The sequence below is a fragment of the Piliocolobus tephrosceles genome, chromosome 1, assembly GCF_002776525.5.
Source record: "Piliocolobus tephrosceles isolate RC106 chromosome 1, ASM277652v3, whole genome shotgun sequence".
NCBI classification, from domain to species: domain Eukaryota; kingdom Metazoa; phylum Chordata; class Mammalia; order Primates; family Cercopithecidae; genus Piliocolobus; species Piliocolobus tephrosceles.
Window position 1 is genome coordinate 36,205,414 of NC_045434.1, and position 21,585 is coordinate 36,226,998.

The window sequence follows — 21,585 nt, forward strand, 5'->3', positions numbered from 1 at the left end:
TATCAACTTTAATAAATGCGTAGATTTGTGTAACCAACACTGCGATTGGGATGCAGAACAGCTCCATTATCTAAAATAACCCTTGTGCTACCGCTTTGTAATCACAGTCTCCCCACATCCCTAACCCCTAGCAACTGGTCTGGGGTCTGTTTTCTGTCACTCTAGTTTTACCTTTTCAGGACTGTCATATAAGTAGAATCATATAGTATGTAACCTTTGGAGACTAGCTTCTTTCATTCAGTATAGTTCTGTACCTTTGAGATTCGTCCAAGCTCTTGGATGTATCAATAATATGTTCTTTTTGATTGCTGAATAGTATTTTATAGTGTAAATATACCACAGTTTGTATACCCATTCACCTATTGAAGGACATTTGGGTTGTTTCCAGTTTGGGGTATTTATTCAAGAGCTGCTATAAATATTCATGTACAGGTTTTTGTGTGAACATAAGCTTCATTTATCTAGGGTAAATACCTGGGAGTAAGATTGCTGGGTCATGTGATAAGTGTATGTCAAACTTTTTTCCAGAGTGACTATACCATTTTGCATTTTTGCCAGCAATATATGAGTTCCAGTTGCTCTGTTTTCTTGTCAGCACTTGACATTGTCAGTAATTTTGCTTTAGCCATTCCAATAGACGTGTAGTAGTATCACAGCATGATTTTAAATTTGAGTGATTAATGATGTTGAACATCTTTTCATGTGCTTAATTGCCATCTATACACAATTCTTGGTGAAATTTCTGTTGAAGTCTTTTTCCCATTTTTTGATCGGGTTGTTTTCTTACTCTTGAGTATTGAGAGTTCTTTATGTATTTGGGATACTAGTTCTTTGTCAAATAATGTGATTTTCAAAATATTCTCCCACTTGTAGCTTGTCTTTTCGTTCTCTTAATAGTGTCTTTCATACAGAAGTTTTTAATTTTGAAAAAACCTAACGTATCAACTTGTTTTCTGTTATGGACAGTGTTTCTAGTGTCAAGACATCTTGAGTTAATTTTAGTATAAAGTGTGAAATTTAGGTCAGGTTTCATTTTGTTACATGTGGATGTCCAATTGATCCAGTATCCTTTGTTGAGAAGGCTATCCTATCTCCATTGAATTGTCTTTGAAGCCTTATCAAAAATCAATTGTCTATATTTCTGTAAGTCTATTTCTAGACTCTATGTTCTTCTCCAGTGACCTATATGTATGTCTCTTCATCACTACCACATTGTCTTGATTACTGTAACCTTATATAGTACCTCTTAAAATCAGGTAGTATGGGCTGGGCGCAGTGGCTCATGCCTATAATCCTAGCACTTTGGGAGGCCAAGGTGGGGGGATTACCTGAGGTCAGGAGTTCGGGACCAGCCTGGCCAACGTAGTGAAACCCTGTCTCTACTAAAAAATACAAAACCTAGCCGGGTGTGGTGGTGGGCACCTGTAATCCCAGCTACTTGGGAGGCTGAGACAGGAGAATTACTTGAACCCAGAAGGCGGAGGGAGGTTGCAGTGAGCTGAGATCACACCATTGCACTCCAGCCTGGATGACAAGAGCGAAACTCTGTTTCAAGAAAAAAAAAATCAGGTAGTATGATTCCTCCTATTTTATACTTTTTCAAAATTGTTTTTAATATTTTGGTTCCTTTTTCTTTCCTTATAAATTTTAGAATCAGTTGGTCTATACCTGAGATTTTGATTGGAGTTATTATATATAGAGATAATTTTGAGGAAAATTGATACTTTAGTCCATGAACATGGTATATCTCTCCATGTATTTAGGTTTTCTTTTATTTCTTCAACAGTGTTATAATTTTCAGTGTACAGGATCTGTACATGTTCTGTTAATTTTATACCTAAGTATTTCACTTATTTTGAGAGCTATTATAAATGTTTTCCCCAATTTTTGTATTTTAATTGCTAGTATATAGAAATTGGTGTTTTTCTGAACTACCTAACCTCACTAATCAATTCTAGGGGTTGTTTTGTTGATTTCTTTTGTGATTTTCTATATCAGTAATGTTGTCTACATTTGTATATGCAAATGGATGTCTGTTTTCATGAGATATTGGTCTGTAGTTTTCTTGTATTGTCTTTGGTTTTTGTACTGGATAAGCCTGGCCTCATAAAATAAATCCGAATATGTTGCCCTCTTTGCTGTTTTCTGGGAAAGATTATGTAGAATTGTATTTCCTTTTTATTTATTTTTGTTGTTTGTGTGGATCTTTATTTTCTTAGTTTTTTAATTAAGTAAAATTGCATATGTGGTGTATATGTTTCAATATATGTATACATTGTAGCATGTATAAGTCAAGCTATTTAGTATATGTATTACCTCACATATTTGTATTTTTTTGTGGTGAAAACACTTAAAATCTACTCTGCTGACAATTTTTAAGTATACATTATGTCACTATGTCACTATTAACTGTATAGTTAATAGTTAACATCACTATTACCAAGATGTATAGCAGATCACTTAAACTTACTCCTCCTGTCTACTGAAATTTTGTGTCTTTTGACCAACATCTGCCCAATCCCTCCACCTCCTAGCCTCTGGTAACCACTATTTCAGTCTGCTTTTTTAGACTCCACGTGTAAGTGAGATTGTGTTGTTTGTCTTTCTGTGTCTGGCTTCTTTTATGTAACATAATGTCCTCCTGGTTCATCTATTGTGTCACAAATTACAAGATTTCCTTCTTTTTAAAGGCTGAATAGTATTACATTGTGTATATGTAGCACGTTTTCTTTATTTGTTTATTGACGTACACTTTGTACAGGGTGATAGTTGGAAGTATTCCCTCATCTATTTTCTGGAAACAATTATATAAAATCGAGTTCTTTTTCAGGGAGAGAAGTTGATTTTTAAAATGTTTGGTATTACCTTATAAAACCATCTGGGCCTGGAGACTTTTTCCCAGAAGAATTTAAATTATAAAATCAATTGCTTGAATAGATACAGGATTATTCAAATCAGCTATTTTATCTTAGTCTTGGTATTTTGTGGTTTTTGAGGAAGTGACTCATTTATCAAATGAGGAATTGGTTCACTTCATCTAAGTTGTCAACTATATCTATAACATTGTTTATAGTATTCCCTTATCCTTTTGTTATCTTCAGGATCTGCAGTGATAATCTCCTATTACATTCCTGATGTTGGCAATTTGTCTTCTCCCCTTTTTGTTAGTCTTGCTAGGGATTTATCCATTTCATTGAATTTTCCATTCCCAGAGAATAAGCTTTGGTGTCACTGGTTTTATCTCTTGTCTTTCTGTTTTCAAGTTCATTGATTTCTTTCTTCTTTTATTTTCTTTGGGTTTATTTTTGCTTTCTTTTTCTATTTTTTTTTAAGATGGAAATTTACTTTACTGATTTGAGACCTTTCTTTTCTAATGTAAACATTGATCTATGAGTCTCTACATATCACTTTAGCTGCATTTCACAAATTTGAACATATTGTATTTTCATTTTCTTTTAGTTCAAATATTTTATAATTTATTTTGAGATACTATCTTTGATCCATGAATTATTTGGAAGTGTGTTGTTTAATTTTCAGGTGTGCGGAAATTTTCATGTTAACTTCTGTTATTTCTTTCCAGTATAATATGGTCTTAGAACATACTTAGTATGATTTCAGTTCTTTAAATTCGTTAAGGTTTGTTTTGTCAACAGGATGTGGTCTAGCTTGGTAAATGTCCATGTGTCTTTAAAAAAAACGTGTATTCTGTTTTTGGGTGGAGTTTCTATAAATGTCAGATCCAGTTGACTGGTTGTATTGTTCAGTTCTTCTGCTCCTTGCTGTCTACCAATTTTGTCGATTACTGAGAAGAACAGTGAAGTCTATAAATATAATCTTGGATTTTGTCTATTTCTCCTTTCATTCTATCAGTTTTTTTATTGTGCATTTTGAAGTTCTATTGTTAGGTGTTATCCATTTAGGATTCTTATGTCTTGATGAATTGACCCTTTTATCATTATGAAATGTCTTTCTTTATTCACAATTACTTTTTTTTGCCCTGAAGTCTGCATAATCTGATATCAACATAGCCATTCCAGTTTCCATGTATGTGTGTGTGTGTGTGTTTGCCTGGTATATTTTTTTCCATCCTTCTAACCTACCTGTGTCATCATATTTGAAGTAAGTTTCTTGAGACAGCATATAGTTTGATTATTTATTTATTTATTTATTTATTTATTTATTTATTTTATTTTATTTTATTTTTTTGAGACAGAGTTTTACTCTTGTTTCCCAGGCTGGAGTGCAATGGCATGATCTCGGCTTACCACAGCCTCTGCCTCTCGGGTTCAAACTATTCTCCTGCCTCAGCCTCCTGAGTATCTGGGATTACAGGCATGCACCCCATGCCCCGCTAATTTTGTATTTTTAGTAGAGATGGGATTGTTCCATGTTGGTCAGGCTGGTCTCGAACTCCCGACCTCAGATGATCTGCCCACCTTGGCCTCCCGAGGTGCTGGGATTACAGGCTTGAGCCACTGTGCTTGGCCTAGTTTGATTATTTTTTAATCCACTCTGACAATCTGAATTTTAATTCGTATGGTTTGGACCATTTATGTTTAATGTGGTTATATATATGTTTTTATTTTAGATCTGTCATTTTATTTTTCTGTTTGTTCCCCTGATTTTCATTCATCTGCCTCCTCTTTCTCATCAGTTATTTGAACATTTTTTTAGTATTCCATTTTATTGACTATGGTTATTTGTTTGTTTATTTATTTGAGATGGAGTCTTGCTCTGTTGCCCAGGCTGGAGTGCAGTGGCACGATCTTGGCTCACTGCAAGCTCCACCTCTCAGGTTCATGCCATTCTCCTGCCTCAGCCTTCTGAGTAGCTGGGACTACAGGTGCCCACCACCATGCCCAGCTAATTTTTTTGTATTTTCAGTAGAGATGGGGTTTCACCATGTTAGCCAGGATGGTCTCGATCTCCTGACTTCATGATCTGCCCGCCTTGGCTTCCCAAAGTACTATGTTTTTATTATATTTATTTGTACAGTGTTTTTAGTGGTTGCTCTAGGAATTACAGTTGTCATTCTTGACTTTTACAGTGTACTTAGTCAGCATTTTACCACTTTGGAATGTCAGTATCTTACTCTACTATTTAGGTCTTTTTACCCCTTCCATTTTCCTTTATGCCATCCTTGTCTTATATATTACACCTACGTACAATTTATGATGTTATAATTTTTGCTTTCCATCTTCAAGAATATTCTTCTAAGAATATTCTTTCAAAGTTCAACAGAATAGTCTATTATATATACCCAGATATTTATCATTTCTGTTGATCTCTCTTTTTCTGATATTCCAAGTTTGCTTCTGATATCTCCTTTCTCTTCAAAGAACTTCCTTTAACAATTATTTTAGAGTAGGTATGCTGACCATGAAATCTCTGTTTTCTTTATTGAGAATATATTACTTCATTCTTGAAGGATATTTTGGCTGTATATAGAAACTTGGGTTCCCATTTCTTCTCTTTTAGCACTTTAACAGTTTCATTCTTCTTCTTTTTGCCCTTCATGGTTTCTGATGCGAAATCCGCAGTAATTGAAATTGTTCTTCCTTTATAAGTAATATGTTATTTTTCTTTGGCTACATTCAAGACAGTTCTTTGTCTTTAGTTTTCAGCAACTTGAGTAGAACCTGTCTAGGCATGGATTTCTTTAGGTTTGGATATCCAGTTTGGGTTTTGGTGAACTTCTTGAAGCTGTAGATTTATGTCTTTCACCAAATTTTGGATGTTTTTCAGCCCACACTTCTTCAAATTATTTTTCTGCATTATACTCTTTCTGTTTTCTTTGTGAGACTCTGATGACACATATGTTAAATCTTTTGGTATTGTTCCACAGTTCCTGAGGCTCTATTTTGGGTTTTTTGTTTGGTTGTTTTTTGGTTTTTTTCCCCAATATTTTTTTCTCTTTTGTCCACTTGGTGGCTCCAAATGGACCTCGGACCCACGCAGGATTTCTGGCCGAGGGAGGTAAAGAGGAGACAAGGGCACTTACCCCAGAGAGGCCGTGAGAGTGAGCGAAGCGGGTCTCAGGTCCTGGTCCGTCGGGGGCGTGGAACGAGGAGGAGGAGGCTCCCCGGACCCTGGGGGCCCTGAGGAGGGGTCTCCTCCCGGGTTCGGCACCATCTGTCTTGTTTTTCTAAGACCAGCCCAGCGGGCACAAAAGAACCAGCGGGTAGGCAAGTGTAGGAGCAAAACTGCAAGTTTATTTTGGTAACCTAAGGTGTGGGGGTGAAGTCTGTCGGCCTCCGGCAAAGGAGGCCGGCAGAGTCCCCCGATGGGGCTCTCGGAGGGACTTCCCACAGTCCCGACATCCCGACAGGACTGGGGCTGTGAGAGGGCCGCCGGGGCTGTGAGAAGGCTGATTATGGATCTGTCTTCAAGTTCATGCATTCTTTCATTTCTGTTCTGCTGTTGAAAAGAGGGCCAGGGATCTCAATATTCATTATAAAAACCTTCATTTATTTCCTTAATAATTTTTTATTATGATTGCTCCATCTTCAGTTTTACTCTCCAGAATATTTCTGGTTTTCTGGCAGATAAAGGAGATGTAGTTGCCTGAGTCCTTGGAATAAGGGAGAGTATCTGGAGATCTAAGTCCTACTTACACAGACTTTCAGCCAGTGCACTTTTTTCATTCCCATTTTACACCCTCAATTCCAAAAACCTTTTAGTACACATTTCTGAGTTTTTAAGGTATATATTGTATAGATTTGGGTTGCTTCTCAATTTTTTCACTACAAACTCAGGATTCCACTTTCTTAGGACTGCTTAATCAGTTGTCACTTGTCTGCTTTCCTGTACCCAGAAAGTAGATGGTGTTTTCTCCTCTTCTGTTCTCTTTGACTCTAAAAATTATATCCTAAATCTCTTTATTATTTTGGTAGCATTTCAGAAGGGAAAGTAATAAATTGTGAATTCAAACTGTCATCTTTACTTGGAGTCAGGAAAAAACTATAAAACCTGAATTTTATATGCTCAAATATGAACTATAAATGATAGTTTTTCTTTGTCTTCTGTTACATTTTAGGATGAGATCCCCACTGGAATGCCATGCCTGGAGTCAGTGACCATAGGTGATGATATTTGGGATGAGAACTGGTTACCTCTACAGGCTAAGATGGGAAAAGGAGGTGATGCTGCCTCCCATCTATTTACTGCAAGCGTTGGTGGAAAGAATCAGTATTCATCATGTAAAGAGATGCCACAGAAGGTTAGATCCTAGGAAAAATAGAAAGCAAATCAGGCTGGGCAATGCAGCTCAAGCCTGTAATCCTAGCAGTTGGGGAGGCCAAGGCAGGTGGATCACTTGAGCTCAGGAGTTCATGACCAGCCTGGGCAACATGGTGAGACCCTGTCTCTACTAAAAATAGCCAGGTGTGGTGGTGTGCACCTGTGCTCCCAGCTACTTGGGAGGTTGAGGTGGGAGGATCAGTGCTTGAGCCTGGGAGCTGGAGGTTGCAATGAGCCAAGATCATATCGCTACATTCCACCAGCTTGGGTGACAGAATAAGACCGTATCTCTAAAAAAATATAAAAAATAAAAAAAGGAAAAGAAAGCAAATCAGTACTGAGAAAAGGAAATTTAAATTTAATTGTCTAGGTCTCAAGAAATCTATATATTCTGGAATTCAAAAGTATTTATCAGACCATAATTCAAAGAATACATGATTTTAAAAAATGGTAGTGGCATGTAGAGGGACAGAGGTTTCATCATGGGACAATAAACCATAGACCAATTTTTGCATATCTGCCCTTTTATCATTGCATGTCTGCCCACATATCATTGTGATTTTTATTTTATAATTGGCCCCTAGTCAAGGCCCTTAGGATCTATAAATAAGTTAAAGAAACCATTTTCTCTAATTTTACTTTTGTTGCTTTAGCCTTGTAATATAACCTCTGGATTTCTGGAGTCAGCATATTTGCTAATATTAGGTCTAACTATATATATATATAATTTATTTCCCACTGGCTATAATAGTATCTGAAATTATGTTGCTCCTTCCTGTTTGTCCTATTTAAATACTAGATGATCATGAAAAAAATCATCTGGCCATGAAAAAGATATTAAAGAAAACACTACAAAAAGAGTTTTATTTATTTTTGAGATCCATGTGTTCAGAGTTCAAGATACTGGGTATGGACCAATAGAGCAAGGAGGAAAGTCACACTGATATAGAAAGTTAATAAATACCTCTTGGTTTAATATGTGTTGCTTTCTTGCATTTATCCTGCCCAAGTTATCCTCTTTTTGGATCATGGGCACTTTATCTCAGTTTATGTTGCCATTTTTTCATTATAGGACTGGTGTTTTTCTATCCCCAAAGATACATGGGATGATTCTTGGCAGCCTTCAGGCCTTGTAAATGGAACGAAAGTAGAAGTTCATAAACCAGAAGTACTGGGTGCTCAGCAAAAAAATACTGGCACAAACAGGACTCAAAAGGTAAATGTCTAATGCAGGTTATTGGGACAGGTTTGCATAAGGAAGTCCTTTCATTTTTAGAAAGCAAAATTGTCTCAATTTACATAGTTTGATATTGCCTATCTCTTAACAGGTTGCTGTAGCTATTACTGTTGATAAATTTGACTTTTTGGGCTTTGTACCAGAGTTATGAATGGATTTGCACCCCAGAATAGTTGTGGTTAATGACCTCTCTCGGCGGTTGTAGAATACATATACATAAAATATAGGATGATTTAAAAAATGAAAACGTAATTCCTTTTTGCTTCAGAAGAGAATCCTGAGCCTAGAATTTTTAAAATGATTAAACCTCTCTTAGAGATAGAGAAAATTGGGATTTTCCTATAACTTAGTCATAATTTTAAACTCTGTGTCTGTTGCGTAATATAGACTAGTTTCTTCTTTCACATTGCTTTGGCAGAAAGCAGCAATCCTGGTGTAGAATGTTTGTTTCAGGTTTCCTGAATATATTACGAGCATCCTGAAAACAGCAGGACAATTTGTGTGAATCATGAAATTTGGCTGCCAGACCTCTTTACTTTTTGTGTTACATTGAAAATAAAGAGCTTAAGTCTAGAAGACTTGTTGAAAAGCAGATCTAGGGAAGAAGAACCTTCTAAGTGACACATTTCCTTCAGACTGTGGTTACTTTGTATGACAATAATAAAGTCATTCTGTATTTCATAGAATGGTCTCTTCCAGAAATGTAGCTTACTTAATGCATGAATTTAGTTTTAGGGTAAAGTAGGCTTTTATATTTTGTTTCTCATGTTTTTTTAAAAATACAGCTTTATTGAAATATAATTGATATACCATTATAATTTGCTAAAGTGCACAATTCAATGTTTTTAGGATACACAGCTGTGCAGCTATCACTACAGTCTATTTTAGCATATTTTCATTACCCTCTCAAAAAAACCCACCCATGACCATTAGCAGTCATACTCCTTCCCCTTCCTCTCACAGCCTTAGGCAGCTACTTACTGATCTGCTTTCTGTCTCTACAGATTTGTCTGTTAAAAGGCACACAGTATGTGCTTTTCTGTGATTGTCTTCTTTCACCTAGCACTAATAATGTCTTCAAAATTCATCCTTCTTGTGGCATGAACCAGTACTTCATTCTTTCCTATGGCTGAATAATATTCCCTTCTATGATATACCACATCTTGTTTATCCATTCATCAATTGGTGGGAATTTGGGCTGCTTTCACATTTTGGCTATTATGCTGCTAAGAATGTTCAAATACGAGGTTTTGTGTGAACACGTTTTAGTTTTTCTTAGGTATATAACTAGGAGTGGAGTTTCTGGATCGTATGGTATTTCTGCTTTTAACATTTTGTGGAACTGGCATACTGTTTTTCAAAGTGGCTGCAACATTTTATGTTTCCCCCAGCCGTGTATGAGGGTTCCAGTTCTCCATATCTTCACCAACACTTATTGCCTGTTCTTTTGATTATGGCCATGCTAGTGGATATGAAGGGTGTCTCATTATGGTTTTTATTTCCATATCCCTGATGGCTAATGATGTTGGGTGTCTTTTCATGTGCTTATTGGCAATTTATCTTCTCTGACAAGATATTCGGATCCTTTGCCCATTTTAAAAGTAGGTTGTCTTTTGTTATTTGGATATAAGAAAATATCATATTACAAGTCCCTTATCAGATACATTATTTTCAAATTTCTACTCTTCTGTTTTTCTTTTTCACTTAATGGTGTCCATTGCAGCACAAAAGGTTTTTTTTTTTTTTTTTTTTTTTTTGTATTTTTTTTTTTTTTTAAGTAAAATCCAATAGATTTTTTTATTTGGTTGTTTGAGCTCTTGGTATCCCCTAATAAGCCATTGTCTGACCCAAAGTTACAAAGATTTACACCTGTGTTTTCACCTAAGCATTTTATAATTTTAGCTCTTACATTTAGGTTTTGATCCGTTTTGAGTTAATTTGTTATGGTGTGAGATAGGGTCCAACTTTGTTCTTTTGCATGTGGACATTCAGCTGTATCAGCACTAGTTGTTGAAAGGATGATTCTTTCCCCATGAATTGTCTTGGTATGCTTATTGAAAATCAGCTGACATAAATGATTGGGTTTATTTCTGGACTCTCCTATTCTCTATGTGTCTGTTCCTATACCAGTGTCACATTGTCTTGATTACTCTAGCTGTTTAATAAGTTTTGAAATCAGGAAATCTGAGTCTTCAAACTTTTTCTGTCATGTAGTTTTATACTATTACTTTATACCCCATGAAGAGAATTGACAATGTTAAAATCTTTACTGTATCATAATGAACTTCTTAAGGTGTATTTCTTAAGAAAGTTTTCTTTTTCTATGCCTTTTTCTATTCCTATTCTAAAGCAACCTGTACTTACTATGCAGGTTGAATATGCCTTATTCAAAAGGCTTGGGACTGGAAGTATGCTTAGGATATAGTCCTCTCCTGCTGTCTGTATCTTCAACCTCTTTCTACTGGAGTGTTCTCATAAGCATTTAAACATGTTAATGTACCTTCCATCTAAACAAAATTTAAGCATTATAAATTTTTTTAAACCCACAGTCCTCTCTAGCTACCACACTTGTTTTTCATCCCCTATGTAGACAAACATGTTTTGCCTTTGAAAATTATAAAAGTACTACATATGCAGGATTTTAAAATTCAAGTAGTTCTGAAAGTTATGGAAATAAGAGATCCTTGCCTCTTCTAATCCAACTCCGTCATAAGCAGTTTCTTGTGTATTCTTCCGAGAAACTAAACACATACATGAGAACATAATATACGTACAATTCAGCACCTTTCCATATGAGTACTTACAAACCTACCTCATTGCTTTAAACTCTGGCAGAGTATGGATATGCCATGCTGATTTAAATAGTTCTGATGAATATCTTGTTTTTAAGATTTCGTGTGACTGTCAGCAATACTACAGTGATTATCCTTCAAGTCACCATCTATTCCCATGTTGCTAAATTAGGTGGACATGTTTTAACCTTACAGTACCTGATTGCTCAGCAATATTTGAAAGTAACCTTGCATTCCTTCTTGAAACATAATCTTCCTTTGGCTTTTGTGATGCCGTGATCTTTTTTCCCCCACCTCCCAACGTACTTTCTAGGCTTGCTCCCTGTGATGTCTCCCACAGTTCTGCCCTATGCCATTTTCTTACTCCTTGCCATGTTATCATTTATTTTGGTATGTAACTAGATAAACATATGGTAACCCTATGTTTAACATTTTGAGGAACTACCAGGATATTTTCCAGAGCAGCGGTGCCATTTTACATTCCTACCAGCAATTTAAGAGTACTCCAGTTTGTCCATGTCAACACTTGCTGTTCTTGCCAATGATTATAATCATCTGTCTTTTTTATTATAGCCATTCTAGTGGATGTGAAGTGATTTGGGGCATTTCTTCATGTTATGAAACATGTTTCATAAATCATGAACATGTTTGTTGAGACTAATGTGTAGTTCCATCATGGTATATTTCCAAACAACTGTGAGGGAATCAGTCGTTTATAACTACAGAAGAATAAATATGGTAAAGCAGTGCTTCTCAAACTATAATGTGCAAACAGGTCACCTGGGAATCTTGTTAAAATGCAGATTCTTATCCAGCATATCTGGGGTAGGGATCAAAGCTTTTCATGTCTAGCAGGCTTCCAACTAATGCTGATGTTGCTGAGTGAACACCACTTTTGAGGAGTAAGGCTCTAGATTACTCTTAGAAGGGAAAGACTTATTGTCAACTAATTGCTTAAATTTACTATACATACTTGCTTTCAAATGTCATACAAATTTAGAGTGAAATTCAGAGTGAAAGCTATCAGGATGCATTTAAATATGTGTCAACAGTGCATCTTTCTTAAATCGTATTTGTCAAGAAAGAAGATATAGCTGTTTAAAAATGTTTCTCTGTATTATCTATTACACAGCAAAACATAGGCAGTAGGGCATGATGTAAAAAGTACTGTTCTGTGAGTGCTATAATCTAGGGCCTAGTCTTTACCCCTGGCTAGTAAGTTTAAACAAGTTACCTTTTGTGCTCTGAGTTTGCCCACCTGCAAAGACTGATTTGAACTAGTAATCTCCCCAGCTTAAAAAATTTATATTAATAAATATTGATTTACTTAATTATTATTGTAGTTTATTGAAAGAATTCACTGATTCTCAGCCTCATTTTAAATGAAGATAAAAGGTAGCTCAAGTACACATGTGAATTGCATAAACTATGCAAAAATTTGAGTCCAGATCTTTGGTTTCCTGAAATAACATACTGTTTTGCCCAGTATAGCTATCTGGAGTTTTAGAATTTCTTTTTTGCAACCAAAAAAAGTTATACACACAGGCATTTGTATATTATATAATTACATAAGCCACATTCATGCCAGCCGTCTTTAAAAGTGAGCTGCTATAGATTTTTGCCACAGAAGGAACATTTGCTGATATTAAATGTGTGATGCATATGAGCCAGAAAAACAAGCCTGCATCTGTTTGTACATTTTTTGTTTCAGTTTGCTCTAGGCAGATCCCAGATGATAAACCACTTAGTTCAGTTTGTTACAGCTTGATCTGATGGGATCCTTTTTACTCAGGTTAATGTCAGTTGACATCACCAAAGATGAATGCTATTAAATAACCATAGAGTATACTTACTTCAGCAATGACTATATGGTAGGAAATGGGGTCTGTTTCATAATGGTTAAAATTTGGCTTCACTTAAGCTCAAGTTCAGTCTCAGTTTGGAAGTTCATCTTTTTCTCTCAAACCCCGGCCTTTTTGTCCCTTCTGAGGAGCATGCAGCTCTTGCCTCCTTTCATGGCTAGCTGCACACACACTATTTCCCTGACTGAGGACTGAGTGCCCATTAGGGATGGGGATCCTGTCTGACGGGGAGGTGGCATGTTAGAGCACAGAGAACATAAACTGGCCTCAGTTCAGATCTACACCCTGCCATTTACTGATGGACGTTGGATAAGTTAACCACTCTGTAAAAGCCTTATGCTAAGTGAAAGAAGACGTAGTAGCACCTACCTAGGAACCCTGTTCTGATGTTCAAATGAAGAAACACATGCAGATAAGCTAGCACCGTGCCTGACACGGGGTGCTCAGTGAACGTCACTTCTCTCGTGCCCTGCCCCCCTTTCCCAGCCTGTGTATGGTAGCACTCGGTGCCCTGTTTGCTTATGGGCACCATAGATGTGTTCCATAAATGTTTCTTGAATTGAATTGATGTTCATTAAGATAGAGACGGACTCGCTTTTTCTAGAGAGTATCTAGGTTCTTGAAAGTGGGTAATTTTATTTATTAATTATAATATGGAAATATTTGTATTTTGCTTATAAGTAAGGAAATAGGGCTTAATTCTTCTTATAACATTTTTCATGCTTTTGCCCCATTTTTCCCATTCTGCAGCAACTAGACATAAATGGTTCTTCAGATTCTTCCACACTGCCCAAATTGGAAGAATTCTATACCTCTCTCACCCAGTCAGAGGACCAGAGCCAGTCTGAACCCAACAGTCAGACTCAGCCAAAGCAAATTCAGCTTTCCACAGCAGTACCCCGTTCAACTCCTGCAGTGGATGATTCTGCAGAAAAGCCCTCTGGTTCTGGTATGTTTGTGTGTACTTGTGCATGCTCACAGTTGACAAACATGATGGTTTGCCATGTTGCCAAAAAAACCTTCATTTATCCCTTGCAAAATACATCTTGAAACATTACTGACCCTAGCATTTGTGTTAAGTCCTTGTTTTATGTTTGGGCTCAGTTGTTCCTTTAACTTTGCCACTCTTCTTTTTTTCTTCACTTTTTTTTGGGGGGTGGGGGGTCCTATTTGTATAGAGTAAAATTTTCTGGCTGTCAAGTGTATAGTTCTTTGAGTTTTGACAAGTGGATAGTCTTGTCATCACAGCCATAATCATGATAACATTTCCATCAGCCTGAAAAGTTTCCTTGTGCCCCTTTGCAGTCCCATTGCCTGCTTGCTGGCTTCTGGCATGTCACTTTCCTTTTTCTAGAATTTCATATAAATGGAATAATACATAGTTTTTATGTCTGGCTGGCTTCTTTCACTTACCGTAATATTTTAGAGTTTCATTTATGTTGTGCCAGTATCAGAAAGTTGTTCCTATTTATTTGCTGAATAGTATTCAGTTACATGGATATACCACAATTTACCTGTTTACCAGTTAATGGACACCTATGTTGTTTCCAGAATTTGACCATTATGAATAAAGCTGCCATGAACATTTGCACACAGCTCTTTGTGTAGAAGTATGTTTTTATTTCTATTAAATATATACATAGAAGGCCGGGCACGGTGGCTCACGCCTGTAATCCCAGCACTTTGGGAGGCTGAGGCAGGTGGATCACGAGGTCAGGAGTTCAAGACCAGCCTGGCCAAGATGGTGAAACCCCATCTCTACTAAAAATACAAAAATTAGCTGGACATGATGTCAGGAGCCTGTAATCCCAGCTACTTGGCAGAGGCTGAGGCAGGAGAATTGCTTGAACCTGGGTGGCAGAGGTTGCAGTGAGGCGAGATTGTATGACTACACTCCAGCCTGGGTGACAGAGTGAAACTCCGTCTCAAAAAAAAAAAAAAAAACTTATATATACATACACACACATAGGAGTGGATTTGCTAGGTCATACAGTAACTGCATGTTTAACTTTTTAAGAAGCTGCCACAATGTTTTCTAAAGTGATTGCACCAATTTGCAATCCCACCAGCAAGGAATAAAAGTTTCAAGCACTCCACATCCTTGCCAACAGATGTTACTGTTGATTTTTTTTTTAAATTTTCACATATTTGGTTTTTTTAATTATACTTTTAAGTTCTAGGGTACATGTGCACAAGGTGCAGGTTTGTTACGTATGTATACATGTGCCATGTTGGTGTGCTGCACCCGTTAACTCATCATTTACATTAGGTATATCTTCTAATGCTATCCCTCCCCCCTCTCCCCACCCCACGACAGGCCCCAGTGTGTGATGTTCCCTGCCCTGTGTCCAAGTGTTCTCATTGTTCAGTTTGCACCTATGAGTGAGAAGATGCAGTGTTTGGTTTTCTGTCCTTGCAGTAGTTTGCTGAGAATGATGGTTTCCAGCTTCATCCATGTCCCTACAAAGGATACGAACTCATCCCTTTTTATGGCTGCATAGTATTCCATGGTGTATATGTGCCACATTTTCTTAATCCAGTCTATCATTGATGGACATTTGGGATGGTTCCAAGTCTTTGCTGTTGTGAATAGTGCCGCAGTAAACATACATATGCATGTGTCTTTATAATAGCATGGTTTATAATCCTTTGGGTATATGCCCAGTAATGGGATGGCTGGGTCAAATGGTATTTCTAATTCTAGAGCCTTGAGGAATCGCCACACTGTCTTCCACAGTGGTTGAACTAGTTTACAGTCCCACCAACAGTGTAAAAGTGTTCATATTTCTCCACATCCTCTCCAGCACCTGTTGTTTCCTGACTTTTTAATGATCACCATTCTAACTGGTGTGAGATGGTATCTCATTGTGGTTTTGATTTGCATTTCTCTGATGACCAGTGATGATGAGCATTTTTTCATGTGTCTGTTGGCTGCATAAATGTCTTAGTCATGAAGTCCTTGCCTATGCCAATGGCCTGAATGGTATTGCCTAGGTTTTCTTCTAGGGGTTTTACGGTTTTAGGTCTAACATTTAAGTCATTAATCCATCTTGAATTAATTTTTGTATAAGGTGTAAGGAAGGGATCCAGTTTCAGCTTTCTACATATGGCTAGCCAGTTTTCTCAGCACCATTTATTAATTAGGGAAACCTTTCCCCATTTCTTGTTTTTGTCAGGTTTGTCAAAGACCCGATGGTTGTGGATGTGTGGTATTATTTCTGAGGGCTCTATTCTGTTGTTCCATTGCTCTATACCTCTGTTTTGGTACCAGTACCATGCTGTTTTGGTTACTGTAGCCTTGTAGTATAGATAGTATAGTCAGGTAGCATGGTACCTCCAGCTTTGTTCTTTTTGCTTAGAATTGTCTTGGCACTGTGGGCTCTTTTTTGGTTCCATATGAACTTTAAAGTAGTTTTTTCCAATTCTGTGAAGAAAGTCATTGGCAGCTTGATGGGGATGGCATTGAATCTATAAATTACCTTGGGCAGTATGGCCATTTTCACAATATTGATTCTTCCTGTCCATGAGCATGGAATGTTCTTCCATTTGTTTGTCTATTTGATTGCGTCTATTTGATTCTTCTCTCTTTTCTTCTTTATTAGTCTTGCTAGCGGTCTATCGATTTTGTTGATCTTTTCAAAAAATCAGCTCCTGGATTCATTGATTTTTTGAAGGGTTTTTTGTGTCTCTATCTCCTTCAGTTCTGCTCTGATCTTAGTTATTTCTTGCCTTCTGCTAGCTTTTGAATGTGTTTGCTCTTGCTTCTCTAGTTCTTTTAATTGTGATGTTAGGGTGTCAATTTTAGATCTTTCCTGCTTTCTCTTGTGGGCATTTAGTGCTATAAATTTCTCTCTACACATTGCTTTAAATGCGTCCCAGAGATTCTGGTATGTTGTGTCTTTGTTCTCATTGGTTTCAAAGAACATCTTTATTTCTGCCTTCATTTTGTTATGTACCCAGTAGTCATTCAGGAGCAGGTTGTTCAGTTTCCATGTAGTTGAGCGGTTTTGAGTGAGTTTCTTAATCCTGAGTTCTAGTTTGATTGCACTGTAGTCTGAGAGACAGTTTGTTGTAATTTCTGTTCTTGTACATTTGCTGAGGAGTGCTTTACTTCCAATTATGTGGTCAGTTTTAGAATAAGTGTGATGTGGTGCTGAGAAGAACGTATATTTTGTTGATTTGGGGTGGATAGTTCTGTAGATGTCTATTAGGTCCACTTGGTGCAGAGCTGAGTTCAATTCCTGGATATCCTTGTTGACTTTCTGTCTCGTTGATCTGTCTAATGTTGACAATGGGGTGTTAAAGTCTCCCATTATTTTGTGGGACTCTAAGTCTCTTTGTAGATCTCTAAGGACTTACTTTATGAATCTCATACTTACTTTATGAATCTGGTATTGGGGGCATATATATTTAGGATAGTTAGCTCTTCTTGCTGAATTGATCCCTTTACCATTATGTGATGGCCTTCTTTGTCTCTTTTGATCTTTGTTGGTTTAAAGTCTGTTTTATCAGAGACTAGGATTGCAACCCCTGCTTTTTTTTTTACTGTCGATCTTTTTAAATTTTGCCAGTCTGTTGGGTGTGTAGTGGTATATTATTGTAGTTTTAATTTGCATTTTCCTGTTTACCATGATGTTTACCATCTTTTTCGTGTCCTTATTTGCCATTCATATATCTTCTTTAGCTAAGTGCCTGTTCAAGTACTTATTCACTTTTTAAATTGGGTTATCTTCTTACCTACTTGTAGAAGTTCTTTATTCTGCACACACATTCTTTATCAGGTATAAATATTCCTCCAGTCTGTGTCTTGCCTTTTAGTGTCTTTGGAAGAGCAAAAGTTTTCAAGTCCAGTTTAGTGATTCTTTTTCTCTTTACAATTTGAGCTTTGTGTATCTTGTTTAGAAATCTTTAACTCAAATAACTAAGATTTTCTTCTATATTTTCTTATAAAATGTTTAAAGTCTAAGATCCAATTCAAGTTAATATTTGTATAGGGTATGATGTGAGGATCAATGTTTATTTTGTTTGCATCTGAATGTCCAGTTGTTCCAGCACCATTTGTGGAAAAGACTATCTCCAGTAAATTGCCTTGATACCTTTGCCAAAAGTCAATATACTATATTTGTGAGCATCTGTTTCTAAAATTTCCATTTTGTACTCTTGGTCTATATGTCTGTCTTTATATTGCTGTCTTAATTACCATGGCTTTATAATAAGTATTGAAATCATATAATGTTAGTCCTCCAACTTTCTTTTTCCCAGGTTGTTGTGCTATTATAGGTCCTTTGATTTTCACATAAATTTTAGAATTAGCTTGTCAATGTCTACACAAAGTCTGCTAAGATTTTGATCTGATTTTTTAAGTTTGTAGATCAATTTGAGGAGAATTCTCATCTTAACAATATTAAGTCTATCCACATACTACATTTTTTGTCCTGCAACAAAATTTTAATTAGAATGTAAGTTGTTCAGTTATACTGTACTTCTTATGTATAATTTTCATAAAATATTTTGTAAAAACCTAGGATAAATTATATGATTTAAAAATTTTTTTAAATTGTTTTACTTCAGTATGTTTTTGGGGAACAGGTGGTGTTTGGTTACTTGAATAAGTTCTTTAGTGATGATTTCTGAGATTTTGGTGCTCTCATCATGTGAGTGCTATACACTGTACCCAATGTGTAGTTTTTTATCCCTCAACACCTCCACCCTTTCCCTTGAGTCCCCAAAATCCAATGTATCATTTTTATGCCTTTGCATCCTCATAGCTTAGCTCCCACCTATGACTAAGAACATATGATGTTTGGTTTTCCATTCCTGAATTACTTCACTTAGAATAATAGTCTCAAATTCCATCCAGGTTGCTGTGTATGCCATTATTCCATTCCTTTTTATGGCTGAGAAGTATTCTATACACACACACACACACACAGACACACAACACACACATATATACACACACATATATATCATATTTTCTTTATCCACTCGTTGATTGATGGGCATTTGAGCTAGTTCCATGTTTTTACCATTAAAAACTGTGCTGCTATAAACGTGTGTGCAAGTATCTTTTTCGTATAATGACTTCTTTTCCTTTAGGTAGATCCCTACTAGTGGGACTGCTGGATCAAATGGTAGATCTTAGTTCTTTAAGGAATCTCCACACTGTTTTCCATAGTGGTTGTAATAGTTTACATTCTCACCAATATCATAAAAGCATTCCCTTTCCACCACATGCATGCCAACATCTTTTTTTTTTTTTTATTTTTTGATTATGGTTATTCTTGCAGAAGTGAGGTGGTATCACATTGTGGTTTTAATTTGCATTTCCCTGATAATTAGTGATGTTGAGCATTTTTCCATATGCTTGTCAACCATTTGTATATCTTCCTTTGGGAATTGTCTGTTCAAGTCCTTAGCCCACTTTTAATGGGATTGTTTCTTTTTTTCTTGCTGAGTTCTTTGTAGATTTTGGATATTAGTCCTTTGTTGGATGTATAGATTGTGAAGATTTTCTCCCATTCTGTAGTTTGTCTTGTTAACGCTGCTGATTATTTCTTTTGCTGTACAGAAGCTTTTTAGTTTAATTAAGCCCTATCTATTTAACTTGGTTTTTGTTGCATTTGCTTCTGGGTTCTTGGTCATGAATTATTTGCGTAAGCCAATGTCTAGTAGTGCTTTTCCATTGTTATACTCTAGAATCTTTAAGGTTTCAAGTCTTAGATTTAAGTCTTTGATCCATCTTGAGTTGGTTTATAGGGTGAGAGATGAGGATCTAATTTCATTCTTCTACATGTGGCTTGCCAGTTATCCCAGCACCATTTGTTGAATAGGGTGTCCTTTCCCCACTTTATGTTTTGGTTTGCTTTGTCAAAAATCAGTTGGCTGTAAGTATTTGGCTTTGTTTTGGGGTTTCCTATTCTGTTCCATTGGTCTATGTGCCTATCTTTATGGCAGTACTGTGCTATTTAGGTAACTATGGCCAAAAAAAAGAGTTTGAAGTCAGGTAATGTGATGCCTCCAGATTTGTTCTTTTTGCTTAGTCTTGTTTTGGCTACAGGGGCTCTTTTTGGCCCCATATGAATTTTAAGATTGTTTTTTCTAGTTCTGCGATGAATGATGGTAGTATTTTGATGGGAATTGCGCTGAACTTGTGGATTGCTTTTGGCAGTATGGACATTTTCACAATATTGATTCTACCCATCCACGAGCATGAGATGTGTTTCCATTTGTTTGTGTCATCTATGATTTCTTTCAGCAGTATTTTGGTTTTCTCCATATAGAAGTCCTTCACATCTTGGTTAGCTATATTCCTAAGTATTCTATTTTTATTGCAGCTATTGTGAAAGGGGTTGAGTTTGTGAACTCAGAAAATCTGAGATAGGTCTCAGTTAATTTAGAAAGTTTATTTTGCCAAGGTTGAGGATGTGTCTGTGACAGAGCCTCAAGAAGTCCTGATGACATGTGCCCAAGGTGGTCAGGGCACAGCTTGGTTTTATACATTTAGGGAGACATGAGACATCAATCAATATATGTAAGAAGTACGTTGGTTTGGTCTGGAAGGTGGAACAACTTGAAGCAAAGGCAAGCAGGGAGGGAGCTTCCAGGTCACAGATAGGTGATTCACAAACGGTTACATTCTTTCGAGTTTCTGATCAGCCTTTCCAAAGGAGGCAAATCAGATATGCATCTCTCTCAGTGGGCAGAGGAGTGACTTTGAGTAGAATGGGAGGCAGTTTTGCTCTAAGCAGTTTCCAGCTTGAGTTTTCCTTAGTGATTTTGGAGGCCCAAGATATTTTCCTTTCACAAGTTCTTGATTTGATTCTCAGCTTGGTCACTGTTGATGTATAGCAGAGCTACTGATTTGTGTGCATTAATTTTGTACCCCAAAACTTTGTTGAATTCATTTACCAGTTCTAGGAGCTTTTTGGATGAGTCTTTAGGGTTGTCTAGGTATACAATCATATCAGCAAACAGTAACAGTTTGACTTCCTCTTTACCGATTTGGGTGCCCTTTCTTTCTTTCTCTTGTCTGATTGCTCTGGCTAGGACTTCCAGTACCACATTGAATAGAAGTGGTGAAAGTGGGTATCCTTGTCTTGTTCCAATTCTCAGGGGAAGTGCTTTCAACTTTTCCCCATTCAGTGTAATGTTGGCTGTGAGTTTGTCATAGATGGATTTTATTACCTTAAAATATGTCCCTTTATGCCGATTTTGCTGAGGGTTTAATCATACAGGGATGCTGGATTTTGTCACATGCTTTTTCTGCATTATTGAGATGATCAAGTGATTTTTGTTTTTAATTTTGTTTATGTGGTGTATCACATTTATTGACTTAGGTATGTTAAGCCATCACTGTATCCCTGGTATGAAACCCCTCTGTCCATGGTGGATTATCTTTTCAATATGTTACTGGATTCAGTTCACTAGTATTTTGTTGAGGATTTTTGCATCT

General features: G+C 36.6%; 1 protein-coding gene across 6 annotated transcripts in view; it reads left to right on the forward strand.

Moving 5' to 3' along the window:
- The window catches only part of TDRD5 (tudor domain containing 5), a 91,521-nt gene that overhangs the window by 59,058 nt on the left and 10,878 nt on the right, over positions 1-21,585 (forward strand). For all 6 annotated transcript variants that reach the window (XM_023194259.2, XM_023194258.2, XM_023194255.3 and 3 more), the window contains 3 exons: positions 7,037-7,219; positions 8,312-8,455; positions 13,881-14,079. In XM_023194259.2, the coding sequence (XP_023050027.1) occupies positions 7,037-7,219; positions 8,312-8,455; positions 13,881-14,079 (526 nt within the window). The remainder of the gene's footprint in view (positions 1-7,036; positions 7,220-8,311; positions 8,456-13,880; positions 14,080-21,585) is intronic.